We start from the raw sequence: 17214 nt of genomic DNA, 5'->3' as shown, positions 1-17214 counted from the left end.
TGTGGAGCTTAGTGAAGCAGATAGATGGCTTAAGAAAGGATGATGGTTAGCATAGCTAAATGTTGATAGAAATATGAATTGAGCTTTCATGATGATAGGTTTTCCTTATTTTTTTTCAGCCTAATTATAAGTTGGTTGATATCTAAGATATCTGCACTATTAAAGGATTGGGACTTTTTGAACTAATTAGTTCACTGTTAGGAGATTTAATATTTATTGGGAGCAAGAGAGATATTCATAATTTTATTAAGCTATCATTATGCTCTTCATAACGTCTTCAACAATCTCATTTAATAAGTGTGATAAATACACTAGACCTCACAACAGGTGTTGCAAAACTTCTCTAATATCTTTTGCTTGATGTAAAATTGTAACATTGTTCCTGGAATTAACTGTTCTTGGTAAAGTTTAATACTTTAACTTTTTCGTGGAACCAAATAACAAATTCAAGAAGGTTATGTTTGTAACCTATTTAAGGAATGAATTTGAGTTTATTTCTCCATACATAGGGGTAGTGTAGGTATTTTACTGGACAGAGTGTTAGACTTGAACACAAGAAGTTGTAGGCTTGATGATGCTTCTTATATTTAACTTTGTGACTTGGACAAGTCATTTAAGCTTCTTGGGTATAAGACACTTATCTCTTTCATCCTTCTTTTCCTTATTTATAAAATGAGAGGATTGAGCTAAATGGCTTTTGAGGTTTTTTTAGCTCTGGATATATGATCTTATGAGACTTAGTTTTCCTAATTGCTTTTTTTATTCAAAGATATGTTATTTTTCTAGTTACACGTATTAATAATTTTCAACATATGTTTTCTAAAATTCTAAGATTCAAACTGTGTCCCTCCTTCTCTCTCTTTACCCCACTTGAAGATGGAAAGCAATTTGATCTGGGCCATATGTTTATTGTCATGCAATGGTTTTCCCAGTTGTAAAATGGGAATAAGACTTGTAGTACCTATCTCATAAGATTATTATGAGTGAGGCTCAGATGCGATAAAGTTTATAAAATTCTTTGCAGACTTTAAAATGGTACATGACTGCCAACTATAACTTAGTTTGAGAGTTGCTGTGCTCATAAATATCTTCTAATTTTGCTAGACTGGTTCTCACATTAGAGGAATATATGGTCCATACTCAAGTCTTTGGTAGGAAGTACTTGAATTCTTTTTTTTTTTTTTTAAACCCTTGTTCTTCGGTGTATTGTCTCATAGGTGGAAGATTGGTAAGGGTGGGCAATGGGGGTCAAGTGACTTGCCCAGGGTCACACAGCTGGGAAGTGGCTGAGGCCGGGTTTGAACCTAGGACCTCCTGTATCTAGGCCTGACTCTCACTCCACTGAGCTACCCAGCTGCCCTTTGAATTCTATTAGCATGTAGCCTTCTAGAGTCCAGTCACCTCAGTGCCATTATGTACTTTTAGAGGAGGATAAAATAAACTTAATTTGTAGAATATACTCAGTTTTCTGTTGGAAGAAGAAAAATAGAATAAAAAAGTATTTTATAAATTTAAGATTAAAATGATTAATTATTTTTGTTTAATTTTGTTTAGTTATTTTATCCTTATCCTTTTTTATTGTCTTTTGTACCCAATTCCTTTTTTGGTTTTAATACTGTCTATTTAAGTCAGTTATACTACTAATAATTATTCCAAATTAATTTAGATTTTCAGATTATTAAACATTTGTTTTTAAGCATTCTCATTTTCTTTACATATTTTCCATCTTAGACTTATACAGTTTTGCCTAAAGATCCTTCTAAACTATAGACAAGAAGAAATAATTTTTCATTTTAAAAGAGATCGGCAAGATAATGTTTTTCCTTGTTTTTGTTAATGCTATCACAAATTATCATATAACATATATATAATATGACACATAATAAAATGTCATAATAAAAATGTTGTTTAGCCATGTAAATATTTATTTTTAAAATTTAATGGGGGGAGGGAAGATTAACTATTTTCTGCCCATGGCTAACATAATTCTGTAATAAAATTTTTATGTCTTCATATTTAACTGTCTAATATAACCCCAATTTTTTTATTATTAGTAAAAAATTTTACTTTAATGGTAACAAATTCCTGTGTTTAAATTTAAAATGATTTTTGGCAAAGCTAGTAATTAGCTATCATATTTTTATGGTTTTTAAGTTTGGGTTTATAGATATGCCAAATTTTATTAAAATATGAGCATTTCTTTCTTTTTAAGAAAAATTTTTTCCATGGTTACATGATTCATGTTCTTGCTCTCTCTCCCCCCAACCCACACTCCCGAGTATATGACACACATTTCCACTGGTTTCTTCCTGTGTTATCGATCAAGACCTATTTTCATATTATTGATAATTGTTCTAGGGTGGTCACTAAGAGCCTACATCTTAATTGTGTCCACATCAACCCATGTGTTCAAGCAGTTGTTTTTCTTCTGTATTTCCATTCCTGTAGTTCTTCCTCTGAATGTGGGTAGCGTTCTTTTCCATAAATCCCTCAGAATTTTCCTGGGTCATTTCATTGCTGCTAGTACAGAAGTCCATTACATTAGATTTTACCACAGTGTTATCATTCTCTATGTATAAGGTTCTCCTGGTTCTGCTCCTTTCACTCTGTATCAATTCCTGGAGGTCATTCCAGATCACATGGAATTCCTCCAATTTATTATTTCTTTGAGCACAATAGTATTCCATCACCAGCATATACCACAAGTTGTTCAGCCATTCCCCAATTGAAGGGCATACCATCATTTTCCAGTTTTTTGCCACCATAAAGAGTATGGCTATAAATATTTTTGTACATGTCTTTTTCTCTATGATCTCTTTGGGGTACAAACCCAGCAATGGTATGGATGGCTCAAAGGGCAGGCATTCTTTTAGCTCTCTTTGGGCATAGTTCCAAATTGCCATCCAGAATGGTTGGATCAATTCACAACTCCACCAGTAATACATTAATGTCCCAATTTTGCCACATCCCCTTCAACATTCATTATTCTCCCCTGCTGTCATTTTAGCCAATCTGCTACGTGTGAGGTGATACCTCAGAGTTGTTTTGATTTGCATTTCTCTAAATTATTAGATTTAGAACACTTTCTCATGTTCTTATTGATAGTTTTGATGTCTTTATCTGAAAATTGCCTATTCATGTCCCTTGCCCATTTATTGATGGGAGAATGGCTTGATTTTTTTGTACAATTGATTTAGCTCCTTGTATATTTGAGACCTCTGTCAGAGTTTTTTGTTATAAAGATTTTTTTCCCAGTTTTTTGTTTCCCTTCTGATTTTAGTTGCATTGTTTTTGTTTGTACAAAACCATTTTAATTTAATGCAATCAAAACTATTTATTTTACATTTTGTAATTTTTTCTAACTCTTGCTTGGTTTTAAAATCTTTCCTTTCCCAGAGATCTGACAAGTATGCTATTCTGTTTGCATAATTTTCTTATAGTTTCCTTCTTTATATTCAAGTCATTCACCTATTCTGAATTTATCTTGGTGTAGGATATTAGATATTGATTTAAACCTAATCCCATATTGTTTTCCAATTTTCCCAGCAGTTTTTGTCAAATAGTGAATTTTTGTCCCAAAAGTTGGGCTCTTTGGGTTTATCATACACTGTCTTGCTGATGTCACTTACCCCAAGTCTATTCCACTGATGCTCCCTTTTGTCTCTTAGCCAGTACCATATTGTTTTGATGACCACTGCTTTATAGTATAGCTTAATATCTGGTACTGCTAGGCCACTTTCCTTCACGTTTTTTTTTCATAATTTCCCTTGATACTCTTGATCTTTTGTTCTTCCAAATGAACTTTGTTATAGTTTTTTCTAATTCTATAAAGTTTTTTGGTAGTTTGATAGGCATAGAACTAAATAAGTAAATTAATTTGGGTAAGATGCTCATTTTTATTATGTTAGCTTGTCCTATCCATGAGTCATCAATGTTTTTCCAATTATTTAGATCTAGTTTTAATTGTTTGGAAAGTGTTTTGTAGTTGTGTTCGTATTATTCCTGTGTTTGTTTTGATAGATAGATTTCTAAGTATTATATTTTCTAGGATGATTTTAAATGGAATTTCTCTAACTCTTGATGCTGAGATGTGTTGTATAGAAATACTGATGATTTACGTGCGTTTATTTTGTATCCTGCAACTTTGCTAAAGTTGTTGATTATTTCTACTAGCTTTTTAGTTGATCCTGTAGGATTTTTTAAGTAGACCATCATATCATCTGCAAAGAGTGATAGCTTAGTCTCCTCATTGCCTATTTTAATACCTTCAATTTCTTTTTTTTCTCTAATTGCTACAGTCAGTGTTTCTAATACAATGTTAAATAATAGAGGTGATAATGGGCATCCTTGTTTCACTCTTGATCTTATTGGGAAGGCTTCTAATTTATCCCCATTGCATATGATGCTTGCTGATGGTTTTAGATATTTACCGTTTATTATTTTTAGGAAAGGTCTTTCTATTCCTATAATTTCTAGTGTTTTCAATAGGAATGGGTGTTGTATTTTGTCAAAGGCTTTTTCTGCTTCTATTGAGATAATCATGTGATTTTTGTTTGTTAGTTTGTTGATATAGTCAATTATGTGGATGGTTTTCCTAATGTTGAACCATCCTTGCATTCCTGGTATAAATCCCACCTGATCATGATGGATAACCCTCTTGATCACTTGCTGGAGTCTTTTTGCTGGTATTCTGTTTAAGATTTTTGCATCTATGTTCATTAGGGAGATTGGTCTGTAGTTTTCTTTCTCTCTTTTTGGTCTGCCTGGCTTTGGAATCAGAACCATATTTGTGTCATAAAAGGAATTTGGTAGGACTCCTTCTTTGCTTATTACATCAAATAACTTGTATCTTATTGGGATTAGTTGTTCTTTGAATGTTTGATAGAATTCACTTGTGAATCTATCAGGCCCTCGCAATTTTTTCTTAGGGAGTTCTTTGATGGCTTGTTCATTTTCTTTTTCTGACATGGAATTGTTTAAGTATTCTATTTCTTCTGCTGTTAATCTAGGCAATTTATTTTTTTGTATATATTCATCCATATCACCTAGATTGCTATATTTATTGCCATATAATTGGGTAAAATAGTTTTTTCCCCCCCTTAGGTATCTTTCTTTTTTTTTCAAACATTTATTAATATTCATTTTTAACATGGTTACATGATTCATGCTCCTCCTTTCCCCTTAGCCCCCCCGCACTCCCCCCACCCATGGCCGATGCACATTTCCACTAGTTTTGGCAAAATAGTTTTTAATGATTGCCTTAATTTCCTCATCATTAGAGGTGAGATCTCCCTTTTCATCTTTGATACTGTTAATTTGGTTTTCTTCTTTCCTTTTTTTTAATTAGATTTTCCAGTATATTTAATTAGATTTACCAGTAGATTTGTCTGTTTTATGTTTTTTTTTTTTCCAAAACACCAGCTTCTAGTCTTATTTATTAATTCAGTAGTTCTTTTAATTTTGATTTTATTAATTTCTCCTTTGATTTTTAGTATTTCTAATTCAGTTTTCATCTGGGCATTTTTAATTTGTTCATTTTCTATTTTTTTAAGTTGCATCCCCAATTCATTAATCTCTGTCCTCCCTAATTGTTAATATATGCACTCGGTGATATAAATTTTCCCCTTAGAACTGCTTTGGCTGCATCCCATAGGTTTTGAAGAAGTCCCATCATCGTCATTGTCTTCAATGAAATTATTGTTTCTATGATTTGTTCTTTCAGTAACTTATTTTGGAGAATCATATTATTTAATTTCCCATTAGGTTTTGGTTTGCCTCTCCATGTATTCTTACTAATAACTATTTTTATTACATTATGATCTTATAAGGTTGCATTTATTATTTCTGCTTTTTTGCATTTGTTTGTCATGTTTCTATGCCCTATTACATGGTCTGTCTTTGTGAATGTACCATGTGCTGCTGAAAAGAAGATGTATTCCTTTTTGTCCCTATTTATTTTTTTCCATATATCTATTAACTCTAATTTTTCTAGGATTTCATTCACCTGTTATCTCTTTCTCATTTATTTTTTGGTTTGATTTATCTAGATCTGATAGGGGAAGGTTGAGATTGCCCACTAGTATAGTTTTGCTATCTGTTTCATCCTTGAGCTCCACTAGGTTTTCCTTTAGAAATTTGGATGCTCTACCGTTTGGTGCATATATGCTGAGTACTGATATTCTCAGTTGAAGCCCCATAGATTTTTTTTTTAATTTAAACATTTATTAATAATCATTTTTAACATGGTTACATGATTCATGCTCCTACTTTCTCCTTCACCCCCCTCCACTCCCCCCACCCATGGCCGACGCACATTTCCACTGGTTTTGTCATGTGTCCTTTATCAAGACCTATTTCCAAATTGTTGGTGGTTGCATTGGTGTGGTAGTTTCGAGTCCACATCCCCAATCATGTCCACCCCGACCCATGCGTTCAAGCAGTTGCTTTTCTTATATGTTTCCTCTCCTGCAGTCCTTCCTCTGAATGTGGGTAGCGTTCTTTACCATAAATCTCTCAGAGCTGTCCTGGGTCATTGCATTGTTGCTGGTACAGAAGTCCATTACATTAGATTTTACCACAGTATATCAGTCTCTGTGTACAGTGTTCTTCTGGCTCTGCTCCTTTCGCTCTGCATCAGTTCCTGTAGGTCTCTCCAGTTCGCCTGGAACTCCTTCAGTTTATTATTCCTTTTAGCACAATAGTATTCCATCACCCGCATATACCACAGTTTGTTCAGCCATTCCCCAATTGAAGGACATACCCTCCTTTTCCAGTTTGTTGCCACCACAAAAAGCGCAGCTATAAATATTTTCGTACAGAAGCCCCATAGATTTTGCTCCATCCTTTCATTTTTATTCTATGTGTATGTCTGCCTGTCTCGTGTGTTTCTTGTAGACAACAATATGGTAAGATTTTGGTTTCTAATCCACTCTGCAATTTGCTTCTGTTTTATGGGTGAGTTTATCCCATTCACATTCAGAGTTATAATTATCAACTGTGTATTCCCAGACATTTTGATTCTCTCTCCTTGTCCTACCCTTTCTTCTTTCACTATTTCCTTCTATACCAGTGTTTTGTTTTTAATCAGTTCCCCTAATCCCCTCCCTTATTGTACTTCTCTTTCTCCCTTCTCATTCCTCTATTGTTCTTCTTTAGAGTCTTTTTAAGCTACCCCATCACAACCACCCCACCCCTCTGCCCTCCCCCTTCCTAGTGTTGCTTCCCTCCCCACCAGTCCTTTTGTTACCCTTCTACTTCTCTATAGGGTGAGAATCAATTCTCTGCCCCCAATGGATCTGATTGTTTTTTCCTCTTTAAGTTGATTTCAAAGCACTGAAGTATTAAATATTTCCTCTCTCCAACCTCTCTACCCTTCCAGTGTATTGTTATTCTTCCCTGTTCACTCCACGTGCTTCTTTATGGAATATAAATTTACTCCATTTTGTTTGTTTTCCCAATTTTCTTAATATTGTCTCCTTTTTCCCCCTCTAGTTTTGTATATATTTATATATAAGTACATATATATAGATCTTGATATTTTATCCTGTACAGTTTGTCACTGTTCCCTCTATGTAAACTTCTTCATTACCCTGTTGATAATAACAATTTTTAATATTTGCCAATATATTCTTTTTTTCTAGGGATACAAATGGATTGAACTTATTGGGTCCCTTAAAGAAAAGTCACCCCCCCCCCCCAATTCTCTTAATTACTTTATGGTGATTCTCTTGGGTTCTGTGTTTGGGCAGCAAACTCTCTTTAAGTCTGGTTTTTTCTTTATGAATGCTTGGAAATCCTCGATTTTATTGAATAACCATACTTTCCCCTGGAAAAATATAGTTAGTTTTGCTGGATACCTGATTCTTGGTTGTAGACCTAGTTCTCTTGTTTTCCGGAATATTATGTTCCATGTCTTCTGGTCCTTCAATGTAGATGCAGCCAGATCCTGTGTTATTCTAACTGTGGTTCCCTGATGTCTGAATGACTTCTTTTTCATAGCTTGTAATATTTTTTACTTGTTCTGTAGTTTTTGAATTTGGCTATAATATTCCTGGAAGTTGTCAGTTGTGGATTAAATGTAGGAGATGATCTGTGGATTCTTTCAATTTCCATTTTTCCCTCTTGTTCCAGAATGTCAGGGCAGTTTTCTCTGATAATTTCTTGTAGAATGATGTCTAAACTTTTTCTTTTGCCATGATATTCTGGCAAACCAATAATCCTTAAATTATGTCTTCTAGCTCTGTTCTCCAGATCTTTGGTTGAATCAATGAGGTGTTTCATATTCTCTTCAAATTTTTCATTTTTTAAATTTTGTTTTATATATTCTTGCTGCCTTGTGAAGTTATTTGCTTCTAGTTGTTGAGTTCTATTTTTTAAAGACTGAATTTCATCCTTGGCTTTTTGGTCATCTTTCTTCTGTGGTCTGATTTTCTTTGATCATCTTTTGCCTTCTTTGTTTCATTTTCAAGCTAGCCAATTCTGGCTTTTAAGACTTTATTTTCTTGTTTTAGTTCATGTATTTCCTTTTACAAATTGACTTCAGCTTCTCTTGATTGCTTTTTGAGTTCCTGAAGTTCTTGAGTTAATTGGATTTTGAGATCTTCCAAAGCCTGTGCCCAATTTGCTGGAACTTCTTCCTCTTCTTCTGTTTCATTTGCTCTCTTTTCACTTCCTTGAAAGAAGCTGTCAATTGTCATTTCTTTTCTCTCTTTCTGTTGTTTACTCATATTTTTTCCTTTTCTGTTCTGCTAGTTTAAGCAGGTGGATTTAATGAGCTTTGATGAAAGATCTTCCCCTAGCCAGCAATGGAGTTTTGTAGTTACTTTCTCTGCAGTCTATGGGGAAGGGGCATTGGAGTTTCCCTGCCCTCTGAAGACTTCTTATCTTATAATTGATGGGATTAAGTCTGTATTGATTGGATTAGTCTGTATTGCTTAATGTGCCCTGAGGCTAAAACCTCAAGAAGGAATATAAAAAGTGGGGGGACAAGATGGAGTGTTTTTGCTGAGCTGTCTAGCAGTAGGATCCCCCTGCTCTATCCTGCTGTTTGACCTGGTTTTCTTTCCTCTTGAAGCCCTTTGTTCTCTATGTTGGTTTGATAAAGCCAGGCTGTCCGAGGTTTGGCACCATCTACGCCGCCATCTTCCAAGTGTTTTTGCTGTGTTTCTCTGGCTTTCTCCTCCAGTCACCTCCCCGGTGCCTGTGTTCAACTACTTGAATTCAGTGCTATCAAGGCTCTCTCTCCAGGCTGGTGCACCAGCCTGAGACTCCGCACAGTGCGTGAGGTAGGGGTCCTGAGATTCCCTTTCTTATACCCAGAGACCCGACAGTTCAAGAATTCAAGCCTTTTTCTTGGAGTACCTCTTTAGCTGTCCAGCAGTAGGGTCCCCCTGCTCTCTCCTGTTGTTAGATTTCGTCCCTTTTCTTCTCGAAGTGCATTGTTTTCTATTTCAGTGTGGAAGGGTGAGAAGGTTTTAAGATTTGCTCCGTCTAAGCCCCCATCTTCCCATTTCTATTGGTATAACCTACTATTATTATTAATCCATGAATAGCACCCTTATAGTTAAGACATTCTGCTAATATATAAGTGAATTATGATACTTTATAGAAATTGCCTGTTGAGTGTTACTTATATTTATGTGGTTTATCTCGTAAGTCATATAGTATGCATTATTCTAAGAAATGTTAAATTTCTTTCCTTTTTAGGATTTTATTTATAATCCTTAACCATTAAGTTTACAGCTTGCAAACATTTGCTATTCCGGGGTCTATATTTCTCAGTATTCTCTCAGGATTTCTTTATCCTTTTCCGTTAGCCTTATTCCTTGTTTGTTTGGTAAGTGTATATATACACAAACTATAAAATTAGTAAGTAGCAATGGGGAAATGATCTTGAAATCAGATATGATGATTATGTTGTCCTAGTGACATGACAGTCTGTGAGATGAAACTGAATGGTAGCACCCCATCTTAAAAAATGCCTCCATGAAAAGCTGTTCCATTTCATGGGACAGTGGAGAGCTATTCTGTTAGTTGTCCCCTTCTCTCTGTGTCCCAAAGTAAACTGATCTTTGGGAAGTCATATTTTATTGCTGGAAGGGAGATGGGGCTTTTGATTTGGGGAACTGGAAACACTATTCAGAAATAATGGTTTGGATTAAAGCAAATCAGTCACTTGATTAGCATTTGAGATTTTATATGGAAAAAATGATTTTCTTGGCTAAGATTAGCTATATAAACTTGACTATAACAAATCCCAAGTGTGAATCCTAAAATAGACCCTCCTTATGAGTAGCTTTGGATACAAAGAAGATCCAGATAGATGCGCACCATAGATGTCATTAGATCTACCTGTGGGACCATGGGCAAGTCACCTAATTTCTTTGATTTCAGTATCCCCATTTCCAAACTGAGAAGGTTGGACTAAATGATTTTTTTTTTGAACTAAATGATTTTTGAGGTCCCTTCTAATTATAAATCTGTGATCCTCAGTACCACATGAAATTTATGCTGGGTGAGTCTTAGAATGAAAAGAGCCCTACCAAAAAGTTAAGTGTAATTATGCCCATGGCTTTCTTTTGCTTTCTAGTGCTCTGGACTTGGCGCTTCCTTCTGTTACATGCTTTCATATTTGGTTGGAAGACCAGTAGTGTACAAGTATTTAACAGAAAAGGCAGTGAAATGGTCACAGCAGGTAATATTTGTACTCTTTGCACTTCTTTCTCTCTTCGATAATGCCTTGCCAAATGTATCATTGTTACTCTCTACAAACATTCTTATTTAAAATAACATGGAGTATCTGATGGTAATGGAATACTATTGTGCTGTAAGGAATGATGAACTGGAGGATTTCTATATGAACTGGAAGAAAACCTCCATGAACTGATACAGAGTGAAATGAGCACAACCAAGAAATCATTTTACACAGTAATTCTCTTAGTAGCAATACAATGATTCAGGACAATCTTGAGGAATTTATGACAAAGAATGTCGAGAGAATGAACTGTGGATATATGATTTGGGGTTTTGGTTTCAAAAGATTGCTCTATTGCAAAAATGAATAATATGGAAATAGGTATCAAGTGATAACATTTGTATAACCCAATTGAATTCCTTGTCAGTTCCAGGAGGGAAGAGGAAAGAGGGAAGGGAGAGAAAATGTAACCACGGAAAAATATTTTTAAAAAAAAAATTTTTTTTTTTAAGGAAGAAAAAAAATAACATGGAGCTTGTTTAAAAGAAACAATATAACAGACTTTTGATTAAAATGCAAACTGTTCTTTGATGGTGCTTATTTGTTTAGACTTTTGTGCTTATCACTGTGACATTAATAATGAGATTCAACAGGCACCATTTCTTAGGATAAGGGGAGGGAGAAATTATACTTCAGGTAGAGGTGTTATAAATGTAACTCTTTAGGATCCCCCATCTCTAGGCCTGGCTCTCAAGTGGCCACCTAGCTGCCCCTGTGAATTAAATTTTTTAGGTATATTTGTTGCTGAACTTCCATAGTATTATTGCTTATCCTTCCAAGTAATGCATGGAAGTTATAAAATTTGACTCGGGATTCTGTGGGATTTTAATTTTGTTGTTGTCTACATTATTAATCTGTTAATTTCTGAAATGTTTGTGATGTCATTAAAACAATAGGAAATTGAGGTTTGCATTTAGTAGGCATGTTCATGTATGTTCATTTACTACTTATGTAGAAAGCTGTATTGTAGGCACCTGCACTGAAAATAAATGGACAGAGGCATTTAGGATAGAGTGCCTGACCTGGGGTCAGAAGGACCAGGATTCAAAACTGGACCTAGTCACTTCCTAGGGAGGTCATTTAACTGTGTGCCTATCCCTTACCCTTCTGGCTTAGAGTTTTTACTAGGAAAGTGTTTTTTAAAAATGAAAAGAAAATAAGTGGATGATACTTTTTTTTACTTAGAATCTTAGAATGAATTTTTAAGTGTTACTTTAAATATTTACTCTCAAAATGTCTTAGTTGCCATCTACTTTTTGGGTTCCCATAAAACTTTCTAGTAGCAGATCACAATACAAAATTGGGTATCATACGAATGTGTGACTGTTCTAATTTGTTTTAAATGAATAACCCACCAAATTTTCTTGTAAAGATGGTGCACTTTCTCTATCTTGGCATCAGATTGATCATTTAGTGTGGCTGATGTACATTAAAAAAAAATTCCCTGATATGTATTCTCTCTATGATCTTGGGGAGCCCCCATATATTCTCAGTGATCTCATCCGCTCTCATGGATTTAGTTATTATCTATTTGTAGGCGATTCCCAGTTCTGGATATCCAGCACTGGTCTTTTTCTTGAGCTTCTCCAATTGCTTCTTGACCATCTTCACCTGGATTATAGTGTAGGAACCTCAAATTTAACTTGACCTACATAAAACTCCTTTTCCCCTCAAAATCTTTTGAACTTCCCTATCACCTTTTTTTCTCCTAAAATAAAATTTTGTTTTTCAGTTCAAGAGTCTCTCCTTCCTTTATCAATTGAGAAGGCAGGAAACAGGATACTCATTATACCTATGAGAACTTCCCTATGACTATTGAGTATGCCACTATCCTGCCACCATCCGTTTAGTCATTCAGACTCAAAAATCTCATTGTCATCCATGAGTCTTCCCTCTCACATGCCTGTGTGTGTGCACATGCACCTGTCACAAGTGTAGATCCAGATAGCCTTTTTTTAAATAGAGGAAACCTTTAATCAGTGCTTTTTTTTTTTGTTTATTTGTTTTAAAGTTTTCTTCTTGTTCAGTCATTTCAGTCATGTCTGACTCTTTGTGACCCCATTTGGGGTTTTCTTGGCAAAGATATTGGAGTAGTTTGCCATTTCCTTCTTCATATCACATGACAAATTAGAAAACTCAGGCAAACATAGTTAACGACTTGCCCAGGATCACACAACTAGTAAATATCTGAGACTGGATTTGAACCCAGGAAGGTGAGTCTTCCTGACTTCAAGGCCAGCATTCTATCCACTGTGCTCTCTAGCTGCCCCATAAAGTCCTCAGTGTTGTATGTAAGGTTCTTCCTGACCTGGCCTCTTTCCATCTTTGTGAGCTTCTCACACTTGGCTCTTCTTCCTGTACTCTACATTCTAGCAGTATTGGTCTACCCTAAGCTCTCTGAATGTGCATCATGCTGCCATGTGGGTGCCTTTGCATGGACTCCCCAATGTCTGCAATGCTCTGCTTCTTCACTTTAGCATCTTCAGTTCCCAGGCCTCTTGCAGGTTCAAGGAGCCTTTCCTGACTTCTGCTCTCAGAATGTCTGCCATCTGTTAAGGAGAGATCTTGTATTTATTTACCTTGTTATTTCTCTCACTAGAATTTGAGGTCCTTGAGGACAGAGATGATTTTTGCCTTTCTTTGTGTCACAGTGTTTACTATAATCTTTGGAACATTAGAGTTTAATAAATGCTTGTGGATTTGGTCAGTACCCCAAGGAAATGAAGGTCTTTATTATAAAAGGAGTTTTTTTTTTTTAAAGAAATAAGTACCTCAGATGGAATTCTTTTCCCTCCAAATTTTTTACTCCTTCCTTACTGTGTATACTGAGATTCACTTCTAATAACTGGAAATAACAGTATAGAGTTTAAAATTCAATACTTCAGAGGAGGAAACTGAGGTTTGGAGAGATAAAGGCACTTATTCTTGCTTATGTAGTGAGTTTAGGTGGATTCAGAACTAGCAGATGAGTCTCTTACCTCCCATTCCATTGCTTTTTCTACTTCACTACTCTGAATACACGAGCTTCTCTGCAGGGAACTTGTAGACAAGTATCTGTTGTTTATTGTCCTAAAAAGCAGCTATTTTTACCCTAAGGGGGAAAAAAAGAACCTCTAGTGATACCGTTGTAGTATAAATTGTAAGCACAATTGCTAAAAGGAAACCCAATTTTATTAGTTGTTTAAAAATTAGAATTTAGGGGGCACCTGGGTAATTTGGTAGATTGAGAGCCAGGCCTAGCGATAGAAGGTCCTAGGTTCAAATCTGGCCTCAGACACTTTCTAGCTGTGTGACTCTGGGCAAGTCATTTAACAGTACCCCCACCCAATTGCCTCATCCTTGGAACCAATACATAGTATTTATTCTAAGGTGGAAGGTAAGGGTTTAACAAAAATTAGAATTTATTTTAGCTTCAATATTTTGTGAAAATTTATGCTGGCACAATTCATACTTTTTCCACTTAGTTTCTTTTTTGTTCATTTCAGCTGGATAAGATCAGAGTAATTAGCAGTTGTATACATTATAACTATTTTGAAGGAAAAATTGGACTCTTAGATAGAATTTGCTTGAATTCTAATCTATTTCTCTTTTATAACAGGTTGAACGACATCGAGACCATCTCATTAACTACATAATATTTTTGAGAATAACTCCTTTTCTGCCTAACTGGTTTATTAATATAACATCTCCTGTTATAAATGTACCATTAAAAGTATTTTTTATTGGTACTTTTCTAGGTAAGACTTTTATTGTACATGCTTTATGGAATACCACCCTCTACTGGATACTTAAATTAGAGGACAAGATTAAATAAGAATTTAAAACTTCTGTTATATAAAAAGGGAGTTAAGGCCTAGAGACGGGAGGTCCTAGGTTCAAATCTGGCCTGAAACCCTTCCCAGCTGTGTGACCCTGGGCAAGTCACTTGACCCCCATTGCCCACCTAGGAGCTTATACATAGAAGTTAAAGGTTTTAAAAAAAAAGGGAGGGGGGGAGTTAAGAGAAAGGATTTAGAGGAAGCCAAGGTCCCTTTTTTCTTGCCTTTTTCCTTTTGATTTTTAACTGGTATTAAATCTTTGACATAAATATGAATCACTTAAGGAGGTTGGTTGAATTTTATTACCTAACGAAAATTCAGCCTATTTTGAAATTTATCTATGGACAGTCTGTTTAGAGGCAGAATAAATCATTAGATGAACTTGAGTTCTTTTTGGTCAGATCTGTTTTTTTGGATTTCTGTTATAATACTGAGATAACAAAATGAGCAATGGTGTCTCAAATTTTTGGATCTTGCCAAATTCATTAATGCTTGCAATCCCTCTGCCATTTAGTAAGTCTGTCTTTGAGATCTTCTGTGATAAGAAAAATTACCCTGGTAAACAACTTGATGTAAATAACTGTGACTAGTCTGACGCTAAAGTGAAAAGACACCTAGCCCTTATCAGTCCTTTCTATAGCAATGGTAGGTTCTTTCATAGCTTGTACTGTGTTATAAAATCTTTGCAAATCCAGGATCACTTTCCTGCCAGATGAGGTATCAGAGGAAGGCCTTACTGATGGACTTAGGACGATAAAATAGTTTCTATTCCTAAAAATATAATTGATAAAAAAGTAGGCTTTTCCATTTTTATTGGCAAATATGGGGAAAAACCACCACAACTCCTCCCTTGTCTTGTTTTGGTTTATAGTTTTTGACTAAAATTCTAAAAAAGGGAATTGATATATATTGTATACTATGTAGTTAGTGTTGTGCATTCCTGGAGTTATGAAATTTTAAGAGGGATCCTAGAGATAATTTAGTCCAACCTCCTCATCTGAGGCACATAAAAGGGAATTGATTAGTACTAAGTCACCCAGCTAATGTTAGTGCTTTGACCTGTCAGTGTAACATGAGTCACTTTTTTTAGTAAACCTTGAAGTGAAGGTTTTTTCCTGTGTCCTTCATGAATTATTTTTCAAAGCTGAGTGGCAACATATTGTTATTAAAACTGAAATAACCTGGCTTGATCCTGTCATTTTGTGTTTTGTTCCAGGTGTTGCACCCCCATCTTTCGTAGCTATCAAAGCAGGAACAACACTCTACCAGCTTACAACAGCAGGAGAAGCTGTTTCCTGGAACTCAGTATTTGTCCTGATGATTTTAGCAGTTCTCTCTATTCTGCCAGCTGTCTTCCAGAAAAAACTGAAACAGAAATTCCAGTAACAAAGCTCTTTGGTTTTAATTTCCCTGTATTTTCATCTCAGGATCTGCAATTCCATATTTTTCTGTTTTGAAATTATCTTTTCACCAATGGAAAAAGAGAACATTTTCCTATCAAACAGTTGAGGGAAGGCATTCTAAGTGGTGAGGAAGAAGAGGGAGTAAAATGGGAATTGGAAAAGGACATTGATTTTCTTGCTCGTGGTGGGTAGGGAAACATGAACTTCTTTCAGCGAACACTTCACCAGTAACTGCAGACAAGTATTAATGGCAGGTTGCAGAGAACTCTTCATCTAGATCCATCGAGCTAATCTAGTGGTTGTGATCCCAGGACCTGAGCACACTTCTCCCTGACTTGGTAATTGGGGCTGTTGATTTTCCCTTCTCCCTTCTTTCTTTTTCCCAAGTGATAACCTAATGGATATGCAAAAGTACTTGCTGGACAACAGAAGTGTTAGGATTCCTGCTGAGATCAGCCTTTTTTACAGAGTAGCAACTGGGAAAATGAGACTGGCATTCTATGGTTCTTATTCTTTCCCTCTTAGGTTTATGGTAATGGATTTGTTTAAATACAGACCCTTGGAAGATTGAGGAATTCATTTAGGATATCAGGTTTTTCTACTTTTGTGGGGTTTGATTTTTGTTGTTTTGTTTTGAATTTTTATCATGAATTCGTCTGAATCTTAAAATTCTGACCTCAACTTGTTTTGTTCTCTTTAAACTAGTTTTGCCAATATTTCAGTTGTGCCTGTATACTAGGGTGATTAAAATTAATGGCAATAATTTCTATTCAAATAATATTTTAAAATACTATTCCTCCTTGAAAACTCAAAAGAGAGTTTCCAAAGCATCACTCCAAATACAGTCAGAAGGGGGTAGAAAATTTGCACTGCTTTGATTTTTAGGGACAAAAACTTAATGCCAGTATACATCTTCACTGGTAAATGTAATAAATTGTTCAGAAAAATGGTTACAGAATTTTCATCCTTAATTTATTAATCTGGTACTTAAAGGTATGTTATGTAATTATAGTTTTTAGTGCATGTTATACTTATAAGACGATGTTTTTTGTACCTGATTGTTAGGTTTTTAATTGTAACTATTTTAGATCAATGCAGTTTTCAAATTAAGTGATTTATTTTGTTTAAGCCACCAAATAAAAAAAGAACACTGTCTCTCAAATGGTAACAACTCTAATTAGGTAGCACTGGAAAAACTACTCACTGCTTGCTGCTTGTTTGCAATGCCTCCGATCCTGGG

The 17214-nt window shown here is 35.2% G+C and overlaps 1 protein-coding gene across 1 annotated transcript in view; it reads left to right on the top strand.

The window, feature by feature from the left end:
• TMEM41B (transmembrane protein 41B) overlaps nucleotides 1-15957 on the top strand; it is a 55626-nt gene extending 39669 nt beyond the window's left edge. The window contains exons 4-7 of the mRNA XM_044681819.1: nucleotides 9742-9835; nucleotides 10589-10693; nucleotides 14352-14490; nucleotides 15788-15957. Coding sequence (XP_044537754.1) covers nucleotides 9742-9835; nucleotides 10589-10693; nucleotides 14352-14490; nucleotides 15788-15957 — 508 coding nt within the window. The remainder of the gene's footprint in view (nucleotides 1-9741; nucleotides 9836-10588; nucleotides 10694-14351; nucleotides 14491-15787) is intronic.
• The last annotated feature ends 1257 nt before the right edge of the window (nucleotides 15958-17214 follow it).

Source organism: Gracilinanus agilis, chromosome 6, assembly GCF_016433145.1.
Source record: "Gracilinanus agilis isolate LMUSP501 chromosome 6, AgileGrace, whole genome shotgun sequence".
NCBI classification, from domain to species: domain Eukaryota; kingdom Metazoa; phylum Chordata; class Mammalia; order Didelphimorphia; family Didelphidae; genus Gracilinanus; species Gracilinanus agilis.
This window is presented reverse-complemented; position numbering and strand designations above follow the sequence as displayed.